General features: G+C 33.7%; 1 protein-coding gene across 5 annotated transcripts in view; it reads left to right on the top strand.

Moving 5' to 3' along the window:
* LOC129810320 (adenylyl cyclase 78C) overlaps positions 1–17,076 on the top strand; it is a 44,430-nt gene that overhangs the window by 22,167 nt on the left and 5,187 nt on the right. For all 5 annotated transcript variants that reach the window (XM_055860710.1, XM_055860707.1, XM_055860708.1 and 2 more), the window contains 6 exons: positions 2,683–3,441; positions 4,288–4,480; positions 5,392–5,615; positions 5,687–5,985; positions 10,660–10,800; positions 10,875–12,849. In XM_055860710.1, the coding sequence (XP_055716685.1) occupies positions 2,683–3,441; positions 4,288–4,480; positions 5,392–5,615; positions 5,687–5,985; positions 10,660–10,800; positions 10,875–12,849 (3,591 nt within the window). The remainder of the gene's footprint in view (positions 1–2,682; positions 3,442–4,287; positions 4,481–5,391; positions 5,616–5,686; positions 5,986–10,659; positions 10,801–10,874; positions 12,850–17,076) is intronic.

Below are 17,076 nucleotides of genomic sequence, written 5' to 3'. Positions count from 1 at the left end.
CGAATAAATACCTATAAGAGTGACTCATTGATGTATTGCAAAATTTCTATAAAACTGAGAAGTCTTCTTTAAATTGCAACAAATACAGTGGGTGTCAATAGTTTGTTGCCTAATAATGTATCTTTGAAAAACAAGTGAAAAAAATTATAGAAAAAATTACTTTTTCAAAATTTTCTTTTTACAAATGAGTTCCATGTAGTCCGTACATCTTATTCATATATTTAAAAAAAAATCAATTTTATTTCATATCAAAACTAATTGTTTTCCAAAAGTTGATCATTTTTGATATGTCAAAAGTTTGTTGCCTCATTAAAAAAAACGTAATTTAAAATGATCAAAACATGCAACCAACTTTATGAAAATCGGTTACATTTTGAGTTTATGACATTTGAGAAGCAAATGGTGGGTTTTAAGGCCTCTACACATTGGGAGCAATTTTCGTCAAAAATCGCATTTTTGACAAAATTTTGACGTTTTCTCGTACAGCACTGCAAGTAATTTCCTTCAAAAAAGCGATTTTTGACGAAAATTGCTCCCAATGTGTAGAGGCCTTTAGGGTGGATTCTGGAAAGGGAGACACTTAAGAAAAAGTTCAATTTCAAATGCATTTTTAAGCCGAATAAATATTTATATTTTCATTTTCTTTGCATCATGAGATTGCTTGTGAAATATTATAACAGAATCTTAACAGTTTTTAATAGATATTTCTACCAAGTAATTGTAATATTCAATCAAGTTGGAAAACTACACATTTTGAAAAGATGGACAAAATTTTGGAAAGCGGGACAAAAATTTTTGGAAAGTTGGACATAGTGATATTAATGACAAAATATTATACGAAATATATAGAAAATCAAATGTTGAGGGTTTTCTGTGTATATTTGCACATTGGATGGTTATGTTAATCCCTCCTTTATGTCCGGGTAACAGTTCAGGAACGCTAATTATCAAGAACTCCCTGGACGTCCAACCAAAAAGAGGTTCTGTAAATTTCACAGACGCCTCGCGCTGTCCAGCAATTAAAGCTTTAAAGCGGATGCAACTTCTTAGCAGATTTGGATACGTCATCCGGTCAGATCCTTTTCCATTTGGTTTGGGAGTTCTGTCTTTCTCCAGGTGTTTTTGCGTTATTTACTATCCATTCCGTCAGAAAAAGTGATCTTCGGAATCTGGAAATCCTTACAGCCTTTTCCAGGAGATTTTGTCCTACTAACTACTGTTGCAACTATTTCTCCGGGTACTTAAGGATCTTTGTCGTCCTTGTTAACATGATTTCACTGGACAAAACCACAAAATTCATTTACAAAATCAATTTATCCAAGATTTCATAATGCTTTTTTTGAAAGCATCGCGAAATTAAATCACTTTTCTATCCTTTTTAAATGTAATATTTCACAAATATTTTTTATTCACCTTTTAAATGAATGTATGTCCTTTGACTTTCACTACGGACTTAATAATATTTCACAAATTATGCCGAAAAATCAAACAAAACACTTTGATATTTTTCTAGCAACTTCCATCAGAAACAGAGAAAATGACAACTACCATGTCAAGGTTATGAATATCACGCGTGCAATACATTTTTTAAATTTTTCTTAAGTCAATCTTTGATTGTTTAATAACGACTTTTGCATTTTTAACTTCTCAAATAATCACAAAATTAGGTTTAATAATCTTTTTATCGAAAATTGAAATATTTAATTGACTTATTATCAATTTTTTAAGGAGGTGTCTCACATTCTACACTGCTTTGTCCAACATTCCAAACTGTCTCGCTTTAGACAAATTACCCTATATATTTCTAAAGTTGTCAAAATTGTAAATATATGTATATAAAAGTGATGATAAATAATAAAAAATAATTAGTTTTTGGATAATTTATAATTTCGGTTAAAAAATTCACATTAGGATGAAAGGAAATATTTTTTGAAAAATATTATATAAATAAGATCTACGGATTGCAGGGAACTCATTTGTAAAAAGAAAAATTTGAAAAAGTAATTTTTTTATCATTTTTTTTTTACTTGTTTTCTCAAACATGCATTAGGCAACAAACTATTGACACCCTCTGTATTTCACTTTATCCAAATAAATCACCACTGAACAAATTTAAATAAGATCCCTTCTTAAGAATTTGTGAAACATCTTGATTTCTTCGGGTTTGTTTAAAATAATTTTTGATTTTTGATGGATAAAATGGATAAAAACCGTTTTGAGGAGCATTATAACACCATACCGTCTTAATCGCTTCTGCCTGCTGTGCTTGATAAGATTGATTAACTCCCTTCTTAATGCCTTTAATGCATAATATTCAGCGTGAATATATTTGGAAAAATTTGCAAGGAACAGGTAATTCCGTCCTATCCTTACGTTAAGTTCAATTCGTTTCGTTCCTATGCCCCTGGTGATCCCCTCACCCCCTTATTGCACCACTAGTGGGCAGTTTCATTAAAATATTATCATTTTAAATTATTTATAAAACGCAATAAAGAACACAAGTCCATTTATGTATACACAAAAACATTTAAAATTTCTTATCTTAAACAAACATTTAAATTAATGCGCGTTTTGTGTAGCAATAAGATGTGCCAAGGATGACAATAGAAATGCCTTGACCCTGACACAACATTTTCAAGTATTTTAATTCAATATTATTTCGATATTCGTCATAAAATACAGGAAATATCCAAGACAGACATATCAAAAATTCCCCGCGTCCCGGGCGATGGTGCCCAAGCTGAAGATGTACCCACTGACTTCTGCACCGCAGTGAAGATTCAGACATCCCCATATGAACGAGATGTGATAAAACCGGCCAATGGAACTGAACTGATGGAACGAAATCCCGGACAGAATGCTTCTGAAATCCCATCTGACGAACCACCACCTTTTGGGAATGAGACATATGCTGCCTTTAAGCGTGGCACAGTGATGAAAGGCATTCTCTGTCCATCCTTTACAAATTCTTTTAAGGCACGCTCTCTGGAGCACTCATATCTTACATATTCACACAGACAGCGCCAAAAATCCCTCATTATTGTCAATATTGTGGATCTTCTGCTTAAATTAATCCTTGCCGTTGTCTGGATTACACGTCGATCACCAGATATTCCTGTAACAGCACAGGCTATCACATGGTCCATTTGCTGTATCATCGCCAATCTGGGTATCTGCCTTTTGGGATGTTGGCGCTGTTTCGCCAATAACTACCTTCATTGGGCAGCCACCTGTACGTGGCTCCTGCTCAATCTTCAAGGATTCGTGGGACAGGGTATGGGCTTTGCTGAGCGTGAATACCTTGTTTGGTATGTCCTTTTCATCATTTTTGTGCCATATGCCATGCTTCCACTACCGTTGAAGTGGTGCATGATTGCCGGATCTGTATCAGCTATGTGCCATCTTATCGTCATGACCATTGAGAAATTTCACAAAAATGTGGTAAGGATCTTCAAATTTAGGAACTATATTTCATAATTCCTCCAGCACATCTTTTATACCAGGGAAAGTTCATTTCATGATCCCACTTTTTGACACTCAAATTGGATTGAACCATTGAACTAAATTGAATTTGTTGTGACATTTAAAAAAAAGAAGAAGAGTGCAAAAGAGTGGGATAAACATATCCAGAAAGTTTGAGAAAGAAAGAGATGCTAATTTTGATTTTACGAATTTTTCCTAACCTGAAAATTATGCTGGAGCCATAATGGCTCTTGTACACCTTTTAAATCAGGAAAATTCCATGAAATCAAAATTCACATCCCTTTCATTCTCACACGTTTTACATAGTCTATCTCATTGCTTTGTACTCCAAATTCGATTGGGTTAAATTGAATTTGTTACGATGTTTGAAATATTTAAGAAGAGTGAAATAGACATATGCAATAGGTTTGAGATAGAAAGGGATGTGATTTTCGACTTCATGAAATTTTCCTGATCTAAAAGGTATACCAGAACCATAATGGGCCCGGCACACCTTTTAGATCAGGAAAATCTCACAAAGTAATAATTCACTTGTCTTTCTTCCTCAAAAGGTTTGCATAAGTCTATCCAACTCTCGGTCTCAAAATTGGACTGAACTAAATTAAATTTGGTGTGATGTTCGAAAAAAGAAGAAGAGTGCGAAAGAGTGGAACAGACCTATGCAAACAATTTGAGAAGGAAAACAATGCGAATTTCGACTTCATCAAATTTTCCTGATCTAAAAGGTGTGCCAGAGCCATAAAGAATAAATTTGCAAATTCCGAAATCAAATTAATTTCTTTTAATTTATTTTAAAAAAAATAGAATGAGGCCTGTCTTTTAAGACAACTAGGAGCAAATTCCCTTCTATATCTCGCTATCAATTTTGCGGGAATGTACACAAAGTACCTGACTGATCGAGGCCAGAGACTTGCCTTCATCGAAACCCACAAGGCGATGGAGCACAAAAAGGAATCGGAGAAGGAGTATCAGAGAACACAAAAACTTCTGGATTCCAGTAAGTTATATTTCATATTTCTCAAAAAACAAACAACCCCAATTTTTTCCTTGTTGTTCATCAGACGTTTCACAATTGGAAAAAGCCAAAAAAAAAGATGTGTATGAAATGAATAATAGAATTGGAGAGGTATGACATGGTTCATGTGAAAATCCCATTGAATTTAAATGCATATGTTTCTCACTCCAGAGAAAAACCCCTCCAAAATATATTGAATTTATTTACAAAACAAAATTATTCGTTCAGTAGAAGGATAATAAATAGGTATATTCCATTTTCCCATTTTGTCACCAATATGAGCAATTTATTAAATGGTATTGGCAATTTCCAATTTTATGCTAAAACATATTGGTGATGGTACGAGGTGAAATGATATCATGCTATATTATCGAGCCCACATCTTCTCCCTATAACACCATCCACTTCACTTCACATATTGCCGGGAAAAAAAACAATAGCTCTAGTTGTGGATTATGGTAGTGTATTAAAGAGACAACAATTTACCCATTTTGCCAACCAACCATTTAATAAGTCGTGGTCACTAAACACTGTTTCATGTCCTGTAGTTATCATTAAATAGGGTGATAAAATTAAAACAGGTCACTGCTTATCTCGATGACTCATCACACAACATTTTCCCACAGGATGCCTATAACCCTATCTATATACATCCGTAGAAAAACGTTACTTAATATAGAAAACTAAACCAAAAACCAACATATGAAGGACAATCGCTAGTCATTCCAATTCCATCCATCAATATTTCTCAGACTCCTCACTTTTCTACCTTTTTAGCCATATTGTGCCCTTTTTTTGGCCAAATCTTATTTATACACTTCATCAAAAATTCATTTAGTTGATTTTCTTTGGCAAGCCTTAAAGATAATAAAACGAAAAAAAATGTCTTGTAGTTCTTCCCATGTTTGTCAACAATGACATCAGAAAGGAAATGTACAAAGGAGCTGATGCCAACGTTGATGCCCAGTTTAAGAAGCTCTTTATCTACTATATGGAAAATGTTAGTATCCTCTTTGCTGATATCAAGGGATTTACAGAACTTGCGAGTAGAACATCAGCTCAACAACTTGTGAGGATTCTCAATGATCTCTTTGCTAGATTTGATCGAATAGCTGAGGTACAGATTTTTTACTTCAAAACGATATTGACTAACAACTCTCTGTACTACATCTAATCCTTAATACACAGGATAATCACTGTTTGAGGATAAAACTCCTTGGAGACTGTTATTACTGCGTGTCCATGTTTGATAGTCACAGCTGGAAATCCCGACCAGATCATGCTGTATGCTCTGTCGAGGCGGGACTGCATATGATTCGCGCCATCAAGGATGTTCGTCACAACACCCATGTGGACCTCAATATGCGAATTGGGATACACAGTGGATCTGTGATGTGTGGGGTGCTCGGCGACAAGAAATGGCACTTTGATGTGTGGTCCAATGACGTCATTATCGCTAATCACATGGAATCAGGCGGAATACCTGGGTAAGTTTTGTTTACTACCCCAGGACATTTCTTATACCAAATTATTTATAGCTTTCCCAATATTTTTTTCTGCGATCTTTCGTTCTCTATCATTCTTCTATTTTTGTATCCATTATCAACATCATATTACTACCCAAAAAAAAATTGGATAATCATTTGGTGTCTATCGTAGTCACTTGTGTTTTTCGACAACACAATCAATAAATTTTTTGGCCAAATGCTACAACATTGTCAAGTTGTACGATGTCGAGTGGACTATAATATGGACAAAATAGCTTTTTCTCACAATTTCACCCTCTTTTATCTTCAAACAAAAGTGCTGTGTTTTCAGTTACTTGTCTAGTTATTTAATATCCATCCATTTCAACTTCTGACAGTCGATGAAGGGTAAACAATTGCATATTGAGTGAGAATTATCTCACAAATTAATTAACATATGCACATGTATTATTTTTATGAGATGTAAATAAGTCTATAAATAAATTGCGTTATCCTGAAAACTTAATAACTCAGTGTTAGACAGAGAACTTCTCAAGAGACTCAGAAATACAATTTTTGTTCAAAATTAATTTTCAACCACAATGAAACCAATATAAAATCAAATCAATAAGAACGTCCCATAGAATTTTTTATTTCATGCACGATAAAGAAAATTACTTTTTCTACAGATTATTCAAAAAGACTTTCTTCTTTCATATTAGCGAAAAAACTCCTTTTGAGTTTGAAAATCCTAATGATTCCATTTTAATGAGTTATAATATTAAGTTGGATGAAAAGTTCTAAGAGCGAACATGAAAAATATTATTAGGGGAAAGTACTCTCCCTTCGAACGTTCATGCCTTCGAATAATGTGAATTTCTTTTACTTTTCCTAAGAGATTTGCACATGATCGTCGCATAATTATCAATAATTCATAATAAGCTAACTAATATAATATTTAATAGAAATGTGTAAGTCTCTTAGGAAAACTTAAAGAAAATTCACATTATTCGACGGCATGACCGTTCGAAGGGAGAGTACTTTCCCCTACATGATTTTAAAACTAATTTTATTCTACTAAAGTAGGAGAAAGTACTCCCTCTTCGAATGTTCATGCCTTCGAATAATGTGAATACAGTAGAGTCTCGCTATAGGCCATCGCTCTATAGTCCACAATTTATCGACCGTTGATTTCAAAACACTGATTTTAAGTTAGGTTATGTTTTTTAGTATGCGACATGCATAATTATTTTAATATTTTTGGCAAACTTTATTAAGTAGTTGTGATAATTGTGATCCACAATGAAGAGAGCAAGGACAAGTACCACAATCGCAAAGAAAGTGGAAGCCGTCGAGCAATTTCAATACTAAAAGTCGTTGATAATTTTAAAAAATTACATGGACTATAGTGCGACCCAAGTGTCATATCTGGAACCAAATATGGACTATAGCGAGACTCTACTGTATATGTTCCTTAAAGACTTACATATCCCGTAATTATCAATAATTAATAAACTAATTAACATTTTTAAGAACTGTGTAAGTTTTGTAGAAAAAATAAAAGAAAATTCGCTTTCCTCTAATCCCCTATGATTTTGATAAACTTGGTCCAAAATACTAAAGTAACTGTACCCAATTTCGCCATAGTTGCGTGAAAGCGCCAAAGTCTTAAGTTCGAAATGTAATATTATTAATACAAATTGATTTTTTTGTTACTTCTTTTTAAGGAGTATTATACTTGGAACCTTGTAGATAGTTTAGGGGAGACTGGGGTAAAAAGTCACAAAACGGATATTTTATTTTTTTACAAGCTACTCGACCACCTCCAAAATTTTTAATTAGCACAGTTTTATAGGAAATTTACCGCTCTTTAACTTTGTGAAAGTAATTTTCCTCTATTTTGTAAGGAAATACATTTATCGAGCCGTATCCTAAAAGGTAATTTTGTGACCACTTTCAAAAATGCTGGGGCAAATAGTATCAGGCATTGGGTATTATCATATTTTGATTAGCTTCATTACGGGCTTCCGTAAATTTAAAAAAATATCTAGATAACATATTTTCATAGGAAAATTTTTCATCTACGCCTTTGTAAAACAACGTTTTCTCTATCTGAACGATAAAAACGCTTTTTAAGCTATTTTATAAAAAAACGCACAAAAGACTGCAAATCGTTTGACCAATGCAATCAACAAACGGCGACACATGGCATTGACGTTTTTTTTTTGCCGTGAGACATCATAAATTGTTTCGGTTTTTCTTACTTTTTGCTCCATACCTTTTGTTACTTTTTACCCCAAGTAGTCGTTCTTAATAAAAAGATTTCTTGAGAGAAGAATCTTTGTAAAATAGATAGCGGCTTCGTATTCAAAGAATCCAAATCATTTAGGAAATAATCATCAGTGCATAAATTTTGAGTAATAAGTAGGTAAAAATTGATATATTCTTTAAGGAAAATATTTCAAAAATTGGGCTAAAAATTTTGATATTTTTTATTTTCTAAATTCCTTGTTCAAATTATAAGGAACATACAACATCGAAAAGGGTCTATGGAAGCTATCTATGGAAAAAAATTTAAGGCGCTATCTTATTTATCTTGGCAGATATTGAATTTCGAAATTTTCGATTTGTGACTTTTTGCCCCAGTCTCCACTATCGTTTTTGTTGTTTTTCTAACATCATTCTTAATACATTTTAAAATGGATAAAAATATAGACATAACTTTGGGTAATATTTCAGCCACCATGATTCTCATAGTTTCTTGCCCTTCTGAAATACTTTTAAAGCCTTTTTCACATTATCTCGTTCGTCGAAAAGATATTTTTTTGTTTTTTTTTGTATTGTATAATCTCTAGTTAGAGTATGAAAAAAAATTAAAAGTTCATGAGAATTTGAGGAATAAAGAAGTGGCCGAAATTGCAAGCTGGCCGAAATTTGGTACTATTACCCTATACAACAAAATATGCTTCCCTCGAATGAAATTATTCAGGATTCGGAAAATATTACAGTCGCTGGAATCGAAATGAGAGACAAGTATAGGAGAGGGTGGGGCAATTTCACGCATGCATCACTTTTGAAAATACACATTTTTGGGATAAAAATGATTATCTAGGAATTGTACAATATATTTTTAGATAGCTATCCAAAATAACGGGGTTTAATTTATTTGAATAGGAAAGAGTAAGGCATAGTTCGCATACAGTGAACCTTCAAATAATGCGAATTTCCGTTTCGTTTGCAAAGATATAGTTTACCAATTCTCATCTTGTCTTTTATTAGGTTAATAATTATTTACCTTATGGCTAAGAAATGATGAACTAGTTTTTTGCCAACAAAGAGAAAATTCGCGTCGTTTGAAGCAGGGGCATGACATTTCCTATGTTTCCCATATGTTTCTAGCGAGCCGAAAAACCTTTTGAGTTTATTAGCTATTTTCTGTCATTGTAGAATGAATTAGCAAAAAAAATACTAATACAAGATAAAAGCCAATTTAATAACGAAGAGGCAACCGAAAACCCTAAATTGGCATCCTACGTAGTTTTGGAGATATCTCGTGAAATGTGTACGAAAACAGGGAAAAAATTACACTAAAACCGGTCGCATATTTCAGAGCTAATGTGACCCCCCTGGTTTGAAGGTTCACTGTGTGCGAACCACGCCTACATTCCCCTATGGCTCATATTCTTTCAGCAAATGAGTCTTGTAAAGAAATGTATTTGCGTGAATCTTCCCTATCCTCCCCTACTGCAGTTGATTAAGCAATTCGTATCTAAATTACAAATAACTGAATTTCGAATTAGCATTCGAGCCAGCTTTTGTCAAATTGTTAAAGTTTCCGCATCACTTTTTCCAAGTAGCTTTTTCATACGTATTTTTTGCGAAATCTGTCGTATTCGTTGAATTGAGGCTTATGATATATGAATAATTAAACGCATAGTCACAGTTTTGTCTACAGAAACAATAACATGATTTTTTTCTCAATGATTTCTGGATTGATCCGCATTTTTGCTTCGACTGTATTTAAGGACGAGAAGGTCAAAAATCGTTTTTTCTCACTTCTTAGGACAAAATATAGTTTTAGATAACCGATAAAAAGAAAAAAAAATGATAAGAATGATTGGTGACCCAATCATCCTTAAAGGGTAACGGCTTCCAGAACATCTTTAAGCACAAGTTATACAACTGAAAACAAGTGATTGTAAAGGAAGTGATAGCCCTATTGCTTTTACGATCTTGAAATGAATTTTGACTGCCATTAAACATTTCATCTAAAGACTCAACTAATTGCACAAAGTTCAAAATTTTCCATTTAGCCAAATGCACCAACATGCCAAATTCAATTGGATTGCAAGATAATAAAAAATTGTCAATTATAGGAACGAAATTTGGCATACAGTGGCACTAAATAATCAAATATAATATTTATAATTCTACCGTTTATTTTTATATGGTGCGACTTTCAGAACTTTTCATCCAACTTCTATTTAATTTTATAGATTTTTCATTTTATTCTGAAATGAAGAGCTTTGGCATTGTAACTAAATTGACTATTGTATGAAATTCCCAATCCATTTGAGGATGACATAAATTTGAAAAATATTTTTAGGGTGAATAGTCAGGAAATTAATAGGAATTTTGGTGCTTTTGCAATATGAAATTAATCTTCCTGGATGGGGAAAATTTATCTCTTTGCAGTCGAGTTCACATTTCCGAAGCTACACTCAATTGCCTCAATGATGCATATGAAGTGGAACCTGGGGATGGTGGTAGTCGTGACAATCACTTGAAAATGATGAATATAAAAACGTATTTGATCAAGAGAACTGAACCATTGAGGTAAGCTCGATTTTAATCCATTTAAAATGAACGAGAGATAATATTTTTTGTGCCAAAAAAAAAACTTTTTAAAGGCCCCGAAAGAGATTGATACACAGAGGAAGTGAATTTCAAGAGCCACCACAGAGATTCTCTGAGATTAAACCAAATGTCCAGGCACAAAATTCCGTGGCAAGTCGGCCAGATAGCAAATCAGCATCTAAAAGAAGTTCCCGGAATACTATTCATGATGATGAGCCTACAACAGACTGGACACCGGAGATTCCCTTCAAGAACCTAGATGGACGTGATGGTCTCAATCGTACCGATTCCGTCATGGCCAGTGACTATGTGAAGCAGGAAACACGAATATCCCTGTCAGCCACGGAAGAAGTTGATGAGTTCATTGACCAGAACATTCAAATCAACACGAACAAACAAATGCGGCAGGAATTCCTCTATGGATGGACACTAAAGTTCAAGGATAGTGCACAAGAAGGGAAATTCTGTCAGCTACGTGAAGACATGTTCAGATCCAATATGCTATGTGTCTTTGTCGTGTGGATTTTTATTGTATTCTGTCAGGTAATCATCCTTCCCACGTGCATCATTCTCGTCATTTGCCTCTCCATCGCAACATTCCTTATGACCCTTGCGTGGATTCTTGTCATGGCTGAGGAATTTCCACGTCTTCCGGAAATTCTCCAGCGCATTTCCGCTTCTCTGGTGCATCATCGCAATCGCCGAACCATTTTTATATGCTTCATCATTGTACTGATGTCGGCTGTTAGTGCAGTTGGTCTGGGACTTTGTCCTCTCACAGAATACGCTACAGAACCTGATGTACTAGCACTACAAAATACCCCAACCACACAATTGCAACTCAATGTCCTGGTCACCATACACCACAACATCACCATCAATTCACCCATGGAGACGCCTGTGATATCAACCAATCTCACGCCATCCCACCATCTAATCCCACGAGATATCCGGAAATCAACATCAACTGGAAATTCAATTTATGATTCACCAGTCAGGGATATAAATGGTACTATCTTTGACACCAATACAACAGAGACCAGTCCTATTAGCGAAGAAATCCTAGATGATCCTTGTGCCCATCCGGAATACATTGTCTTCACTTGGGTGCTCTGCCTAATTGCTCTAGCAACAGCCCTCAAGCTCTATTACCTTGTGAAGACGCTCATGGCTATTGGAATGGTCACTTGTTATGCTATCCTTATCCTCGTAGTCTTTTCCGATGTCTTCACCAGCAAAAATGTCGAATATGAACTTCTACATCTTGGAATGCCACTTCCAGCCCAGATGCTCATAATGCTGGCTGTTTTCTTCACCATGGTCTGTTACCATGCACGTCTCGTGGAAGTTACATCGCGACTGGACTTTATTTGGAAGGAGCAAGCAGAAAAGGAATTGACCAATATGAAATCCAATCGTGTTCTCAATGATCTACTCATTAAGAACATTTTACCTGATCACGTGGCTAGTTATTATCTATCCGAAGAACGCACAGATGAACTATATGCACAAATGCATAATCTCTGTGGAGTGATGTTCGCATCAATACCAAATTTTCAAGATTTCTATTCGGAGGACATTGAAAATGGGAAAGCATGTATAAGGATCTTGAACGAAATAATCTGTGATTTTGATGCACTCCTCGAGGAGGAGCGCTTTGCATCTATTGAGAAAATAAAGACTGTTGGCGCCACATACATGGCAGCCTCTGGACTCAATCCAAAGCACCAGCTTGAACGTGGTGGCACTGAGGAGGATAGTGTTTCGGATCTCGTGGAATTTGCCCTAGCCATGAGGCAAAAATTGCAGGAAGTAAATAAAGATGCCTTCAACACCTTCCAGTTGAGGGTAGGAATCAGCAGTGGACCAGTAGTTAGTGGAGTAATTGGGGCCCGGAAGCCTGTCTACGATATTTGGGGCAATACCGTTAATGTGGCATCGAGAATGGACTCCACAGGGGAAAATTGGAAAATCCAGGTGCCAGATTACACAGCACAAATTCTTCAGGCCAAGGGGTACACTTGTGTGGTGAGTGGCATTTTATATTTAAAACCTCTAGGGGAGAACAGTAGGAGATTTCTGTAACGATATGACAATGTCATATGGAAAATTTTCTAGATTCTGTACCTGGATATTATTAAGCCCAAGAAGCAAAATAGCTGCCTTGTAGAACCAAGTATTAGACCAGTCCTTTAGTGCACTTTTAACAGACTTAAAGTCAGAATTTTCTATTGCAATTCCTATAGAAGCTTTTAAGATCCTTAAGAGTGCACCACTTTACTTATAGTATTCTCAGTGATGGAATTAAGAGAGTTATAATAAGCAAATAAAAAGATTTTTGGTTCTATAATGCCTTACTTAGGGAATTTTACAAGGCTATATTAAGATTGTTTCTTGGGAGGCTCAGTAAGCATCGAATAGACCATTGGAAGAAATTTTATAAATCTTTTACTAACTATGAGTCTAATTTTCGATTAATTTCTCCGAATTTAACACTTAAACATTTTAAAATTTGTTATATGACATTGTCATACTGTTAGAGAATTCTCCTACAGGGATGTTAGAGTTTGAGACATTCTATTGTAATTTTACATTAGAATAAAGCCAGCAAAATTATGTATGAAATTTGCATGGTGTGTGGTACTCTTTCGCGTTTAATTTAATAAAAAGAGCCTTTATTAATCCACAAAATAAATGAGTTTTCTGTGAAAATCCAAAATTTACATACATAGAGAAGTGAGGGGCACTATCAGACGGCTGCCAACGACTGACAGATTTTTTGAACTTTTAAAAAGTCTTGTATGTCAGAAACTACCCCACTCTTCTCTACTATTTAATCAATCACTATATCACTCTTTACGATATTTAATAAAAATATTGTACTTGTTTCACAAAATCTGCAACAATGTAAAAGCCCGTATTTCTGTATATTTAGTGTACCTACATTAACATTAAACCTATCAAGTCAGCCTAATTCACTTTTTTATTTAAATCTTTTTAATAGAAAAATAAATAACATATCCATGTAATGTAGCGCAGACTAGGGCAAAACTTATCAAAAATCATTTTTAATTCTTTCACGAGCTCTGAGAAGACTTAAACGTTTTATAATGAGCATATTCTTATAGGAAATTTACTGCTCTACAACATTGCAGAAGACTATTTTCCTCTATCTAGAAAGAAATGTGATTTTCGAATCATTTTCTAAAAGTCGATTTTGTGGAGATTCTCAAAATTTCTTGGGCAAATTTTGTCAGTCTTCGGATAATTTATGACGTTTTACTATCGCAAACGTTAAAAATAACAAATAGACATATTTTTATAGGAAATTTATTCCTCTACAACTTTGTCGAAGATAATTTTTCTCTATCTTAACGAGAAATGTGCTTAAATTGAGCTAATCAATATTGATATTTTCTGTAAGCCAAATATTCCAAAAATAGGGCTCAAAATTTCAGTATTTTTTTATTTTACATAATCCTTCCTCGATTTCCTTGAAACTTTGTAAGTTTAAGAAGGTTCATGAAGGCTATCTATAACAAAAATTCCAAGCCTCAGTCTCTTTTATTTTAAAAAATAGTGAATATTGAAATTTTCGTTTTGACAAATTTTGCCTCAGTCTCCCCTACGTATGAATATTTACTTTTATTTTTTTCTTTTCCGAAAAAAATTTGGGATGCGTTCTATCTATCATGACCGGTGGAAGATATATTGTTACATTGCACTAAATTAGAATAATCTGTACAAAACAGACCAATTAATTGTGAAAAAAGTCTTTTTGAATATGGTAATTTTTTTTATTCGTCCACTTTTTCAAGAATTTTGTAGTTAGGGGAGGGTGGGGTAGTTCACCCCTAAAATGTAAATTGAATTTCGAGTTCGTTTTATAAAAAAATGGTAATCTAGAATAAAATTTAGTATATACTGTGTGTTCCACGTTTGGAATTATGGTTCATAAAAATGCGAACAATTATCCCTTAATTTCATTGGTTTAGTGTGGGGAACATGATTACAGATTTTTAGATCAATGGCAGAATGCGTAAAAGTCTCTCGACGTACGACAATTTCACGCAAAAATGGATCACTTTAAAAAGAAATAAAATCCATTCATTTAAAACTTGTAATCCTCGAACGGATTTAAAATGTCATTTTGAAACTTTCTAAGACTTTAAGCACATAAAAATAGAATCGAGCAAATATTTCATTAAAGATTTTTAACACTGTAATCCGAAAACTTAAGATATTGTCGTAATTCGTTATTAATTGCTCAATTTTGATAATTCAATTTGTAAATATAAAATCTTTCATAGTGCTAAACTATTGCTGAACATTGAAAAATAATTATAACCTTTAAGAACTTGTCTTTTTAGTATATAGTAGTGTGTTTAATAATATTTTAAAATTATAAATATAGGGGGCAAAACAACAATCCATTCTAATATCTTTAATAATTGGGAGTTACCTGCTTATGCATCGACTGGTGTGGGCCCCAGACTGTCGCGAACTTCCGCACTACATCCTAACACTTTCACGACTCACAACGTACTGACTTGTGTACTCACTGAGATCGTACAATCGACTAACTCTAACACAGTCGTCTTATCCACCACCAATACTACTAAAATACAGAATAGTTAACAGAGAAAAGTCTGAAAAATTATTATTATGAAATTGACAATTTGAAAGCACTCACAAAACAATATAAGACTATTTTTGTCTTTTTTTATAATTTTGTTTTAAGTGCGCTTTTAGGAAATATATTTTATAATTTCGAACTCGATCCGCTAAAACATCTAGCAAAACCCTTTTAATGAACATTTGAAGTTGTTATTCATTTATATAATTAATTAGTGACCACAAAAAAAACTTCCTTATGAGCCTGCATGAAACTGCCCCTCTCCGAGTTTTAGGTATTCAAAAGAAAATTGTCATTAAACCGTTGGTAAATTATTACAATTATGTTTTTTCTCTTGATAACTGCAATTGCTCAAAAAATGGCTTAATTTGCTCAAATAAGACATCCCTAAAAATTTGAATTTGATGCAATTTTGTAAAAATTAATTGCAGAACTCTAACGAGTAGCGTTGCGAAGTGAATAATTTTTGTGAATAGGGGGCTTAGATATACCCCTTTAGTAAACATAAAGGTTTTGTTCCATTCCTTTCAAAGAGATAAGAAAAATATGGTAAAATTAAAAATGGTTCTACGCGTTAAACTGCCCCACTTACCAATATGCTCATGATTAACCCTTTAAGGACGATTGGACCACCGGTGTCCCATAAAGAAAATAATTTTTCCTGACTACCTAAAGTTATTTTTTTCCTTATGTTTGTACGTAATTGCAAAATAGAAGGTTGAAGGAATCTACGATATTTTTTGGAAGTCTGCAGCTATTTGCTATGAAGTAAATTTTTAAGCTAAAAAATGACGAATTTTTAATTCTTATATTGAAAATTGATTTTAATTATTTTTTATACTTCCAATTTTTTTAAGCAAAACCGTTTTGGGAAAATAAACTACAATACTCAAACATAATATTTTTCATTAGATTGAAAATTGTTATTCATTAGTATTGTCAGAAAAATTACTTTAATTTTTAGGCTATTTTTATCCCTATCGTTCATAAAGACAAAAAATACACCAAATCAGACACTGTTGACTTTTCGAAGGCCAGATATAAGACCTTTTACTAGTTTAGTACATTGGTTTCATTTTTACTGCTTATTTTCGGTCCACGAAAACTGTCTCGTCGTTAAGGGTTAAGTAAATTTGAATTTTTTTAATTAGATCACATTTTTTAACCCAAAGAGCATTTTTAGCTGAGTTTGATAAATTCGGATAAGTGGCCACATATCTTTGAAATCGATTGACAAAATGGATTTTGATTTTTTTTCAACGGTTTGACCAAAATTCGTTTATTAGGATTACACACGTATGCACCATAGATACGGGTGACTTTGCCCCCCTGCTGTTCGTAAAGTTTTCTTTAATTCTATCAATCAGGGTTGGTCTTGATCGATCTACCATGGCCGACCACTGAAGACCATTCTTAACTACTAGAATTAAAGAAAAGCTTGCTAACAGCAATGTGTCGCAGAAAAGTCAGTTTGTATCTACGTTATGTAGTCGGCTAACGCACATATTTTACAGGTAGTTTACCTTTTTATTACTATACGAAAATAGTAACAAATGTTCCTAGAGTTCTTGTAGTGTTCCAATTCGTGAGTTTCAAATTTGCGAAAACTATTTAATATT

This window comes from Phlebotomus papatasi, chromosome 1 (assembly GCF_024763615.1).
Source record: "Phlebotomus papatasi isolate M1 chromosome 1, Ppap_2.1, whole genome shotgun sequence".
Taxonomy (NCBI): domain Eukaryota; kingdom Metazoa; phylum Arthropoda; class Insecta; order Diptera; family Psychodidae; genus Phlebotomus; species Phlebotomus papatasi.
Note: the sequence above shows the minus strand (reverse complement) of the source record. Positions and strands in the feature narration are given on the sequence as shown.